At 36.8% G+C, this 14,389-nt stretch overlaps 1 protein-coding gene across 1 annotated transcript in view; it reads right to left on the bottom strand.

The window, feature by feature from the left end:
• Positions 1-14,389, bottom strand: part of LOC103770602 (gamma-sarcoglycan) — a 64,538-nt gene that overhangs the window by 37,091 nt on the left and 13,058 nt on the right. The window contains exon 2 of the mRNA XM_008937907.1: positions 364-561. Coding sequence (XP_008936155.1) covers positions 364-558 — 195 coding nt within the window. The 5' untranslated portion in view covers positions 559-561. The remainder of the gene's footprint in view (positions 1-363; positions 562-14,389) is intronic.

Consider the following 14,389-nt stretch of genomic DNA (forward strand, 5'->3'; position numbering starts at 1 on the left):
GGAATTCTGCATGAGATAACATTACAGCAAACACATTTATAAGATACAAACTAAACAGAGACTGTAAGATAACCGTAAAATATGTTCTCTTAGAATGGTTACTATTCACATCAATATAAGGTACTAGCAACCTCTGTATTTTAAAGATTATTAACAATACAGAAATTACAGATCAGGAAGTATCTTCAAAGATAGGTATGTCTTATATATTTTAAAGCAAAGTACAAATTAGAGTTGAGAAGTAAGAAAAAAGAACCATCTACTACATAAAGAAAAGCTGACGAACATACAAAATCAATGAAGTTATGAGTCAGGGAAGAGAAGAGAATATGAAAAGAATGGGCAATTAAAGAGAACACTTACTGGGGAAAACCACATCACTTTAAGAATCCAAATTGTCAAAGAAAAATTCACAACTAGGATGATAAGCAGGAGGAGAACAAACAGGTAGAGGCAACGCTTTCTCCAGCCGTAAATTCCAATTTTGTAGACATATTCATTCTTCGGCCTCTCTAGGCTAGTGCCTGGTGTGGTTGTAGTGTATTGTTCACGTACCATCTGCTATGTAGAGAAAAAAAAAGGACTGCTTAGTTGTTCGAGTTAAGTTAAAAATATTAATATAAAAGCCTAAGGAAAATACAAAGATATATTTGTAAATGAAGTTTAACAACATTAGTGAATTTGTCAGATATCCATATTTAAAGATATATTAGCTTTAAAAACATTACTTACAAGGTAAGTACATTAAACATTACTGACAATAAACAATTTCATTCACTTTATATTATATATTGTAAAGAAGAATTCTTTGTTTGAAGAAGTCTTTCCAGACTGCAGTTCCTTAAAACATGACAGTGCTCACTAACTTCTGCCTTTACAGCACAAAGACCACCACCAATTCAAACCATTCATTAAAACACATGGTTTCAGTTAAGAGACTAAAATCTCAGCAGCTGAAGCTGCCTATCTAGAATAACAGTTTGCAACATCTTTCTCATTTCTACCAATATAAAACGAAAACCAAAACCCCAACCACGGATCTCGGAAAGTAAATAGGTATTAAACCTCCTACGAACCAGGTACGTCCACAGGCATCTTACATTCAAAATGTCATCTTTCCTACAATACAATGTTCCCAGATGAGAGTGCCTTCAGACAGCTTTCAGACAAGGTCTCCCCTTAATTCTGAATTTACTACTGGGAATGATATCACTGTGCTCTACTCTCACTACTTTCAAAACATTATAAAATTTCATCCTTGCCTTGCTGCTGAATTATTGTAAGTCATTAAAGAAGCTCTTTTCAAGTCTCCTGCAGAGCTATCCTGTGTTGGTAACAAGCTTGTGGCTCTCAGTTCTAAACCTCATCTTTAGAAAGATGTCATCTTTTGTGTGGGTAGTTTCCTATCTAACTGCAACACAGAGAACACAGTGTAAGCTTACAGCTGCACAGAAGTTCATGCATTGTCTCTTTGCATATATGCAGTATTCATCTTATTCCTGCACTTCATTCACAAATCTTTATTTTGTTGTTTCCCTGTAATAAACAATGAGACTTAATCATTGGCAGTTCATAATGTAACTGTGCTACAGCCATTATGGGACAATATTCTTATTAATTTTTTGCTGCTATCAGTTTGAGTTACTCGTGATACTGTGCACATGCTGAAAATACTGAAAGTAGTGTAACGATCTACTAGTGGAATACTGAATCAAAGATTCCAAAATGACTTGGCTTAGCATTACTGCAAAACATTCTAGATTTACAAGATGTTACTTAATATACAGCACATGAACTATGTTTAAAACAATCTGATAATATTTTTCAGTTCCATGTATTACTCAAGCATCTAGTACTGACTATTAGGATGTGGTTTATACATGAGTTGTTACTATTTGTTTGCTGTTGTCCCACTAATCATTGTATAACAAAATGTATCACTCACATAGAAGTTGCCCTTTATCTTAAACCTACTTTACCACGTTCTGCCAAGTAAGAAACACAAATGGGTTTCACAAAATGCTTAGGAAAACATTTACCCTTACTTCCACACAGATTTCTCCTGAACACTGTATCTTGCAGGATAGGATGCAGTAATGGCTATATGGTAACACCAACAGATATACTTTCAGAAATAACCCCTGTGGTTCTTTCTCAGGTATAGTACAACTATCTAGTACCCTAACACAGGGTTTCTTACTGTTTCTTTCATTACATGTGCTTGCTAAGTGTCAGTAACAAGAAACAATGTTGATGACTACTACAGAAAATTCCATAGTAACAGAAGCCCCCTTCACAAGACAGATTGCCTTTTAAAATTTTTTTAAAAAAATTTTTAGAATCCACTTCTAAGAACACTGAAAAGGTTACTTCATTAGGGCTGTGAGTAAATGGAACATTCTTCAGAAACTACACAGTCTCATGAACTTAGCTGAGCCTTCAACAACAAATCTCTAGCTGTGGCATCTAAGCTTTGCCGGGTTCTTGTGTTGCTGTTCACTACATTTTCAAGGTAAATTCCACAGTAAAAACACCATTTGATAAAGAATAAATTAATTTTCAGATTGTCACATTTTTATGTCAGCCTCGTCGCACTGGTCTCTGAGGTTGGAATTCATCTCATGATGTTAGATACCAAAAATTTAGCCTTCAATATCTGAGCCAGTCAACCCAGACTGCCTTTATGGTCAATGGAAATAAACCTACCCCTGCTGGGAATTATCTGACTTATTTTATATGTATATTTTAGATATTCAGTGAGCTTCACCTTAGATGTGTTTAACATTCTTCCATAAAAAGAGAAATAAAGACAGTCTGGGATGACTTTTTCACATGTGCATACCTACATGTTTGAGACATTTTGATCAAATTAATTCAAACCAGAATTTGCAGAAGCATGTAATTTAACAAGATACGATCCTTTTGATTCCTGTTCTCCTCTGTAAAAAACGTTCCATTTTTATCCTGTTTAAAAATGTTTATTGTGTGTGTTGAGGGTTTTATACACAATGTATTCTGTATTGCTGTTTAATGAGGCGAGGTCAAAATTCATTACACATTCCACCAAAAGGCCTGTGAATTTAGTGATTGTTCTCAACCCTTTAGAAATTCCACAGGGGACATCTCCCAGCACAGCATTGTTCCCTGCACAAATTATTTTTTCTTGACAGAAAACAGTTCTGTTGTTCCTGAGCATTAATAATACTGTCACAAACTGCCTTGGTCCCAGCAAATGGGTATATACTAGCCTAGACAACTGACTGCTTTGAAGACGATTATGTTTTACTGTTTAATATAATATTTCATTAATTTTAAGAGAATCAGTGGCCCAGTACCAAGCAATTACAGGGGAAATGTTTGAAGAATTGATACTGTCAGACTGATTCTTCTGGAAGAATCAACTTTCCATATTAGTGAATTAATGCATTCATGAGCTGAAAACACATAGGAGAATAATCTCTGACCTGTCTGGAGAAGTCAGGAAGAGGCTCTTTTATAGGTTTGGGTTGGTTTAAAGGAAAGCCTCAGACAGGCAGATATCATAGTTGTCTGGTGAAGTCTGCCAGGATTCAAGAAAGACTCAGAAGAAAAACAAAAGGTACTTGTGCTATGATGAAAAAATGGATTTCTAAATGGAATAACCATGACACTCTAAGTTGGTTGTGTAGGAGCATATTAAACAGACACCAAGAAGGAAGTGGTTACTTAGACACTTGGGTGTACACAAGTTAGTTGGAAAAGCAAGAAGTTTGCACAATGAACAATGACTTTGGTAACTATTTATATTCTTTTAAAAGGAGATAGCACACACTGACAAACTACAGAGAGAACGAACAGCCCTGCCAACCTATAGTGCAGGTAGGGCAGTTTAGTTCCAGAATCAAAATTATGACATCATTAAAATGGTCCATGTATTATTTGGATCATGTCAGCAGTACCATAGTAAAAAAATCTTCTACTTAATTGGAAGTGGAATTTCTTGGTCTTCCTACTGAAGGGCCCACACAATCAGCAGTTAAGTAAGATTAAGGTCAACTACTTTTATACAGTTTACAGATTCTTGTATATGTGGCCAGAATTCATGGGATTGAACTCTATCATTGTAGTTTGCTATTTGAAAGTATTTTCCAATTGCTACCTTCTGTTCTACTGGGATCCATTTTTATCCAATTACTTTTTGCCTGTTTGCTGATTTAAAGCAGATACTGAATGCTAATCAGCTCCAAAATGTTTGTCATAGATTTTAAGGGATAGATACAACTTGTATTACTTGTACACTGCATATTTTGACCATGTAAGATTTCCTCATGTGTTCAGCTGCTACTTGTGTTGCACGTAATGCATGAAACTCATGCCTAAGGAATACACATGTGAGCTGCTGCTCAAAGAGCTGTATGTTCTTTACCATTGTGTGATTAAAGCTGGCCTCTAAAAATCCCTGATGGAACATTTCCTTGGATCTATTGCACCTTCTTCCATGTGAGAGCTGGTGACTGATCTCTGTGATTTGCATGATTCAGAGGTCAAGGACATTTTCATATTAAGACCTAGACAGTTTGAATTGTAAACTAGTGTTATCACCTAAAAAGAGCTCTCTTCAGCATAATTTGTGAAAACCAGCACAGAAATTCATATGGCCTCTTTAACTGTTTGCATACCCCGCAGTGCAAATTTACATAACAAGTGTGACATGGTCACAATTAAAAGCTTTGTGCATTTAGTACTACTGCAATAGCCAAAAGGTAGTCACTGGGAGGATAGGATGAAGTGCTATATGAAAAATGATTCTTCTGTCTGTGTACTTCTGAATCTCATTTACACTAGAAATGTTTTCAAAACTTTGTTTTCAATCTTTCAAATTGTTTTTTTGTTTGTTTTTTTTTTTTCTCCTTTAACACTAGCCCAAAGTGTTAATCAGATCAGAAAAAAATAATTTTCATGATACTTCCTTCAGAATCAAAAGGCCAAGCAAAAATACTGACGGATTTCTTTGTAGATGATTTTTAATTTCTGCATACCTTACTAACATTTTAAGTAGCTAAATTTTGGTATGAGAAATCCCGTGTCTTTAAAATGATGTAAAAGATTTCAATTAGAAAAATAAATGTGAACTTTCTCCCTCTGAAACTCAGTCACCGTTAACAGCTAAGTTTCCTTGAGTGACCTTAAATCGCTTTATTCCACCATAAAGTGGAATAAAACCTTAAAATCTCAGAATTACTTATTTTCCTGAGAATTCCAATATAAATGTTATTCTGTCTTGGTAGACTGTTGTGGTGAGCAGAGCCCGCCCTAGGCAGGGATCGGCGTGCGGAAGATCTGGCGATGTAACGGAAAGCTCAGACTGCCCACGAGGGGCCTTGTGGGTGTGGCTTGTGCTATATAAGCAATTGCAGCTGCGCAATAAACGCCATTTGCAACATCCTTCATATTGAAGCCTGTGTCTGCTGATGGTACCCAACGGCAGAGGTTGGGTGGCAGAGATCCCGGGGTTCGGGTGTCGGTAACGACAGTAGACAGCAACAAACTTTTCAAGAACACAAAGTACTTAGAATAACTGATGTAGAAATGACTGGATGAAGACATGGGTGGGACACACATCTAGATGAGTGTCTCATCCGCAGGGCTACTGATTAGACCTTATGGAACTCTCATTACTCATTACTATTACAGACTTCAGCAATAAGTCTTTCAGAAGAGAGAAAAGAGCAGTCTTCACCCAACAATGAAGGACTGAGATCCAGTAACGGTGTCAAGGTCATTTAAGCATTTATGCAAAGGCCTGCAAATCCACCAGGAACACAGAAGATGCACAATGTACTGCAGTCAATATCAGAACAGAAATTATGGCAGGCTTTTCTGGATGTAAGGATACATCTTATCTCTTCTGGACATCTGGATCTCTTTCTTTCTCTTCCCTGGATTTAAAAATACTTTACATGTGAAGCAGAAGCCAGAATAAATTCATTCCACTAGATCCTTCTTTTTATTTAATTCTGCAATTAACAAAGCAGCTTCAGCTGCTTTTTTGTCCACTAGGGTATGACAGAAGATAGAAGTTTGTTACAGAAAGCTTGGATAGCTCTATTATGTTGTTACATTTAGCCTATTGGAGTTTTGATCCTTTTTACCTCACTTGATACAATTAGCATGTTTTTATGAAATCCTTCCTCCTTCCGACAATTTCTCTTTTCCTGCTTTTTAGCTATACTGGTTTACCCATGTCTTTTAAATACGTATTTACCCTGAGCATCTGATATGATATTTTTAAATATCACATGCAAAAATGTGTTTCCTTTTCACATAGTGTCTTTTTTAAAGTTGAGAACAATGACAAAGATTCTTTGGTTCTCATTACTCCGTCTAACATCAACATGGCTGATGTTACAATACAGTCCTTGACAACAACATAAAAGAGACCTTTTGCACTGCTTAGAATTAAGTCAGGAAATTACTCTGCTTCCTGAGAATCTGCTCCCAAAACTACTCATTTATGGGTTCTAAAAATGTCGTCTGAACATTGGACCTAGTTATGATATTTATACGACAAAGTTGAAAGAAAAAATACAGCTTCTTCTCATAGTGTTTCTGATCTACTACAGCAAGTCACAATCATTGTAATCCCTCTGGTCAGGTCATTGGCAATATAACCTTCAATGTTATCAATCATATTTGTACTGTTAATAATATTATTAGTCTGTTCAGACTGCATATTTCAGTCAATGAGCATGTTGATGGAACTGCTGAGTTGTTGCAATAACTGCTTTATCAATCTGTCTTTACAGTAAACTTCTGTTAACACATGGTACCACTTGCATGTCCTATTCTGTCTTTCCCATACGCTTTTAACTTGGTGTTACCCAAGATTGTTTTCATTCTGTTATGTTTCCAGCATAACTATTCAAGTTCATTTAGTTTCTTAGCTTCGTTAAAGATAAGCATTTTAATATTCCTATCTTATTTTGAGACTACAGAAACATGTATAACTTTCATTTATTTCTCAGTATTCTACCTCCAATTTAAGTCAGATTTTGTTTGTTCATCATATCCTCCTGCTAGCTTCTTTTTTATCCCGTAGCTGGGGATGGATGTTTTTTATGACTTCCCTCTTCATACAGTTCCAAATGTGCTCCTCTGCACTATTCATCTTTCCCTCAGCCTTAAGATTAAAAAGCAGTTTTATTTCTGTTAAAATGAAGATATCATTCCTACTATTGGTTCTCCCTAGTTCAAAAATATTCCTGGCTCTTAAAGCATTTGAGCCTCTTTTCTTACTGATGTTTTTTCCACATGGTCTTGCATGTGGTAGCAAAAATATCTCAAGACTGCTACCATGGAGGTCCTGGTCTCCAGTTACCCATATCTCAGTCTAAGCTTTAAATCCAGCACCTCTGATATTTTCCTAGACCCTCAGTTGCTTTAATGGTTCCCTCAATTTCAAGGTTGCAAACTTGAACCCTCTCCTGGTTTTAGTTGACTGAATCATCAGTTTTCCATAAAATGCTGCTGTCTTCCCTTACCTATCAGCCAAACAGATCTTTTGTAAATACCAGTACTAGATATAAGTTATCACTAAAGTTAGTCAACCTAAATATAAGTTACTTGCTGAACACCAGGTGCAGCTACTTCTGACACAGCTTCTCCTGCCTTGCAGAGAGTGCTGGAACTACTGGTGCTGTAACTGCATTCAGAGCCAAGAAGCATGATGCTTTCTTCAATCTTTCTTAAAATTCAGATCTACAAAAGCTATAGATCTGCATAGCCATGAGCCAACAAAAATTTCTTACAAGTAAACTCTTCAAGCATGTAAATACAGAAGAAACAATTTCAGGGTTTTTTTTTTGTAACCAAACACACTAAACCCCAGAAAACCAGCACTGAGTAGTTTCTGAACTACACACAAAGTAGCTCAGAAGTCAGTCCACCTCTCTCCTAAGAAAACTGACATTCAAAACCAGAAGATGTAAATACAAATCTATGGAGAAAAGGAGACAGGAACAGTTCTTTCTTTGCCAGTCCACTGATCCCTGCTCGATGACAACCAATATAAGAGGTACATGGAGTGAAAGGCTGGGTTTTCATAAATATTCAAATCAAGACATTTAACATTGCCATTGCTTTATTACAATTAAGTGATAATATGGTTGTGGCTTCTCTGTTTTAGGGAATAAAGGAGTTTGGGACTTTAATACTATGGATGACAGCTACTCTATTCCTGTTGTGCTCCTCCATTGGCACATTTAAATTAGCAGTACAGATCTAGCGCTTACTTTGGATTTTTTTTTTTTAAATACACAGATATTTTTAATATTTATTAACATATTACATTTTATTTTATATATTTATATTATTTATATTCAGATATGCTCTGAATTCTTCCTATTTCTGTTTCATGTAACTTCCTAGATAAAACCAAATAAACACAAAAGAACAAAAAATGAAAACATCACATGCTATTCACATTGAACAGATTCATCTGTAGAGTCATCACCTTTAGATCTAGCACACAGATCTTGGTAAAACTGGTTGCAGTGGTAGATTTTAGTCCTATTTGTGGATCAGCACTAGTAGAGAATGAAATATTGTGGCAACAGATTTCCTACTTTGTTTTTTTTACACAGCAGGGCAGTGATAATGCTGAGGAACTGCAGATGCCCTTCTGGGCATTGGGTGGAAGTGTCTTATTTCTGTCCATCAGTGTTTCCCATGTAAAACTATTCTTACCTCTAGTCTGTTCTCCCCTTCTCTATGCAGTAAAATCTCAATTTCTTACTTCTTTCAGCCAGACCTAGTGTCCTTTCCCGTCAGCTGCATTTCTGCCAGGTTGTGTTAAATCTTTCTCCTTCCCTGCTTTCTTACAGTCTTAACATCTTTCTTTCACTCCTTACGCCATCTCCGTCTTCCTTCATAACTCCTCTGCCTCTTTGCCTCCATTACAATTTTCTGACTCCTTTTCTCAACATACTTGTCCAGCTATGTCATGTTTTCTTTTCTATTTTAAAATGCCTGTTTTCTATTCCTTTAATCTTCACATTTATTGGTAGTTCCAGTCTCTCTGTCACACTGTCTGTAGCCTTTCACCCAAGATACAACACCCTTGGCTGATCAGGCTCAGTCCTTGTTTCTCTTGAGGACCAACCCCCTCTTTTTATGTACTTCTTTTCTCTCCTTTTTTTTTTTTTTTTTGTTCCCTCTGCTTTAAAATACATCTCCCTTACAGAGACGAGCAGAGGTGTAGGAAAACATCCCACGGAGATTATAATTCCTAGGACACAAGATCGCAGGTCCCATTTCCATACCCAAGCCTATTTCAGGGAAAATTGATCTTTGCCTCTGACAGAATTCCTGACAGAATTCTAACTAGTCATTCTGTGATGATGGCACATTAATACAGTCTGGAAAAAACCTAAAGTATAAGCAGAAACTTAAAAGACTGGCTGAAACATTTGTCCTGGATATGCTAAACTAACTGCTTTTTAAGGTTAAAAAAAATCAGTTATATTTGTACAGATCTTTGCAGGGTCATGAAATGCATGCTTTGTCCAGTATATATCATCCTTGATTTGCTGACCAGACCATTTTTCACGCTAAGAATTTTCCTCCCGTACATCCAGAACAGTGAACAGAGGAAGGCCAAGGTGTGTGCTGGGAACACCTGTGCTGTTTCACACTGACAGCATCCATCCTGGCAGAGCCTGGCCTATACCCCCTGGCGCTGTGCCAGACGTGGCCAGGGCCACTTTATGGTCTGGGGATAGCACAGAGGAGGGCTCCCAAAAGGGCACTCTCTTCTGCTGTGGCTGAGAATTATTTATACAGATGCAAGCTGTGTCATGACATTTGCTGAGGATTAGCCTTTTTTTAGCACATATGAGATTTAAAAAACCCCAGTAAAAAACTGTTCAAATGAACATTATCCTCATTTTTCACTTAACAAAACTCTTTCTCCTCCATTGATTTGTGTTAATGAGTTTGCGATACCACTTAAGTGATCTTAGTTAAGTATAATGGAGAGAACAGTAACGAGTTCTAAACCAGCAAGCAACAATCATTTTCCTTTATAGATTAAATTTAATGGACCTTTCACTACCTTTCTTTTGAAGAGATTACCATGATGATAAAATCCCTGTGTGATGAACAAGAATGCCATCAGCTACGCAGTTTCAAACCTACCTCTCAGAAACATATTCTTGCTTTTATAAAAGGGAATAAGCCCTCATTTGAAACAGAAGTTCTATCGACTTGTGACAGTTCAGAGGAAGTATTACATTATGTGGTAGCTCCATCAGGCTACATAATAGAACTACAATTCATGTTTTTACTTGAATTTGCATGTAGGTACAAGAGACGTCATTTTAACTGACAGAAATTTTGCAATAGGCTGATATTTATAGGTTCATTTTTCTTTCTTCCACGCTACAGCCTTTTCAGTAGCTACTCCAAATTGCAAATTATTTGAAAATTATACCAAAGGTAAAAAATACTTGTGCTCTTTAAAGATATATTTCTCTTTTGTATTAGAAATTGGAAGCCTGGCAAACAATTTGACATTTCAGATATTTAATGAAATTCAGATTCTTACTCTTGATATTGTATTTTTATATTGCCAGCTGTTGTAGCTGCAAACGAAATACATTCAGACCTGGAAGAAAGTGCTAGACAAAAAATAAGGAGATGTGATAAGGAGTCTGCCATTTATTTCCAGTCTGCTCTACAGATCTATTCCTGTGAGGTCAAGTATACATTAAAATCTCTACTGTCCTCCAGAGAAAATCTCAGTTGGATTTACAATATCATTGGCAAGTCCAGAAAACTACAGCCCTGTGAGACAACTATAAAAAATATATATTTTTGAGACATTGCCTTTAAGTAAAACCATTTCATATTACATCACAGTGGACTAAAAAGAAGTCCATAATTAGAATCTGACAAAGATTAAATTCTCTCTGTTTGAATACAAAAATTTATAGGAATTGCATATTATTTCAACATCTGTCTGCGTTTCTTACTACTATACTACCCCGTATTCCAGCTCCTGGAAGAACAGACAGTGGGAATATGTTGTTGAAACAAAACTAGTATCATGCAGTTAGCAATACCTAAATACAGAAAGCTCTTGGGGCAGAAAATGAAGATGAAGTCATATCTTGATGCTTTTACCAGAAAGGCACATGAAGAACTTTCTTCTTTCTAAATATGAGTGAACACCATTTGGTCCTGGTGACAGAATAATTATACTGTATGCACTGTATGCAGTCTTGGGTGCCACAGTATAAGAAAGACATTGAGGTGCTGGAGCAGGTCCAGAGAAGGGCATCGGAGCTGGTGAAGGGTCTGGGGAATATGTCTTATGAGGAGCAGCTGAGGGAACTGGGGTTGTTTAGCCTGGAGAAGGTTGAGGAGGGACCTTATCGCTCTCTACAACTACCTGAAAGGACATTATAGTGAGGCTAGTGTTGGTCTCTTCTCCCAAATAACTAGCAATAGGATGGAAGGAAATGGACTTAAGTTACAGCAGGGGAGGTTTAGATTGGATATTAGGAAGAATTTGTTTACTTGAACAGTAGTGAGGCATTTGTACAGGCTGCCCAGAAAGGTGGTGGAATCACTGTCCCTGCAGGTGTTAAAAAGATGTGTAGACATGGTACTTCAGGACATGCTTTAATGGCCATGGTACTATTGAGTTGATGGTTAAACCTGATGATCTTAGAGGTCTTTTCCAAACTTAATGATTCTATGAATCTATTCTATGATTAATTTTACTGATTTGTCCCAAAATATCTTCTCCTGATTTTTTCACTTGGGACATTTCTTCAGAAAGCAGGGGCACATACAGACATTTGTCAGACCTCCTCAATGTGGAACATTGATGTTAAGTTGTTTAGGAATTTATTTTTTTTTTAATATCTCTGTTCAGGCACAGAAAATATAAATCTGCAGTGTATATCAGGTACCCAAATGTACATTATTAATATATACAAATAAGTAAAAGTCAACTGAAAAAAAAAAAAAAAACAAACCCACCAAGGAATGAATACTGTGGGACGCACTTCAGAATGTTCCTGTAAAGTATCTGGTTAGCCACATGCAGCATCAATCACTAAACACATAATCTCTGGTATCTGATAATTTTTAACATCAATGATAACTGTTAGAAGGTATCTAACCCTGCGCAGCAGCTGCCAAAGAAGGTATTCAGGTCTACCTTCACTGGCCATTTTGCTAAAATGGCCCCAAACCATGACACATGGAGGAAAAATAAAAAATCACTGTCAAGATAGTGATTCAGGTATGACTAGGTACATATGAAGTCATTTAGGAAGTACCCCAAAGCAGAATTTCTGCCTCCATGGTCCTCTGATCAACCAATATTAAAGTAACACCGACCAAAACTGACTTGCACTACCCCAGGACGGGAATCCTTAGATGTTACAATCAGCCACAAGAAGTGAAGGACTTGTCCTCACTACCTCCAATAATGAAGCAGTTCAAACATGGTATTTGAACAGACTGTTCAGCTTTTACGATCACAAAAACAGTATTCGGAAACAAACTCAGAATTTGTGTTGGCAGGTAAATGTTGCATCTAGGAGGAGGGCTGGGTAGCAGCAAACTAGAGGCCCAGTTTATTCTTACCACTTAACAGCAAAGATGAAACTGAAATTAGTGACAGTACATAAAGGGAATAAAAAGAGAATAGGGTGGAGGGCCTGGGTATGCTTGCTGTTGCTTTCAGCTGCACCTAGAAATCCTTTAAAAACAGCAAAGAAACAGTGAAAGCTTCATGAATGATTCATACTGTAAACAGAAGAAGTAACGAGGCTTAGTCATATACAGGTATGTACCATTTGTTCCTCAAGTATCCACATCAATGCAGTATCCTTGTTGCTTTTGCTCTCTCTGAGTTCTTTCTAAAAATTTCCTGGGAAACATATAATACATACCAGTACTACCTACCTTGAACTGTGTGTTCTGACCCAGTAGGTACTATTCACATGCCAAAAGAACATACCAGGATGGAGTTTCTTATAATGAGGGCATTTCCTCACAAGAAACTTTCACTAAGCTTAAAAAAAGGTCATTACCCTCAAAACCCCTATGCCTTTATTTTATCATATGAAAATTTGCCTGCAACATCAGAAAATACAGGAATAGAAAGCAACTTTGAGGTGAACAAACAGCAAGGAGAATTCTATAAGTTTAATTTATAAGGAAAAAGAAAATTAGAATTAAATACTGATAGACAGAAACAGGGTAATATTTTACATAGATTTTACAAACGGGTTTTATTTTAAACCACATAACTTTTCCTACAAGAATAGAACATGTGTCATATAATAAGCCAAAATCAAATCTTAAAAAAAATTATGAAACCTAATGATAGAGGTAATTAAAATAAATGTTCAGAAATATCTTTTCAATTTTGTTTCAGTTGCTTTGTGTTACTATATCCTATTCAGTCAGTAGATCCCATTTGATAACACCATATTGACCTACAGAAATAATCAAAGAACATTTTCTATGTTTATTATCTTATCTATGAGGTTAAAACCATAAAGGGACTATACTGGAGCAGACTAAAGTCCATTTAGCTCGATAGCCTCTCTCTGCTGGTGACTAAAAGACGATACTTATGGAAGAAAGGAAGCCATACAGATCTCCATCATATTGTTCTCTCTGACTCTGGTCATTTCCTTTCTGGGTTGTGTTGTCTTCCTTATATGTAAGCAGTGCTACTCCTTTGGTTGTACTTATTACCTTTTTCCTAATTTACTACTTCAGAGATGGAGGAGGATTAAAAACAGCACATAGGATTCAAAAGGCAGGTAGATTAGAGTTGCACAATGTACTTTCTTTTGTTCTCTACCTCTTCACCACGAACTGCAAATGTTTCTTTTACTGACAACTAGTGGGCATTGAACTGGTATTTTCAATGAATTATCCACCATAACCCCAAGATCTCACTATGAAGTTGTAATAGTTCAGATACCTTCACTTTGCTTTTGAAGGCCTTTTTTCCCTCCATGTGCAAAGCTCCACATCTACCTAGACTGAATTTTACTTGCTATTTTTGTTTCCAGTCATTCAGTGTTGAAATGCCCTTCAGTGAAGTAAAAGAGATGGAGTGGCAACCTGCATAAGCAACTGGTAGGTGAGAGTCATTGCAGGCTTCCTTTACCAGGAGACAGAGCCATCTATCTGCTGACCTGACTTTGCTGTCTTAGGAGCTCTGTTGCTTGCTGAGTGATCAGATAGAGGGTATTGCAGAGACTTCCAAGGCTTATCCAGCCCTTGCTGCTCAACGCATGGGCAGCAATGATACTCCTAAGGGCAAGCACATGAAGAGTGATTGTGGAGATCTTGGAGAAGGGTAAAAGTTATAAGGGCA

This window comes from Merops nubicus, unplaced genomic scaffold (assembly GCF_000691845.1).
Source record: "Merops nubicus isolate BGI_N331 unplaced genomic scaffold, ASM69184v1 scaffold5230, whole genome shotgun sequence".
Classification (NCBI taxonomy): Eukaryota; Metazoa; Chordata; class Aves; order Coraciiformes; family Meropidae; genus Merops; species Merops nubicus.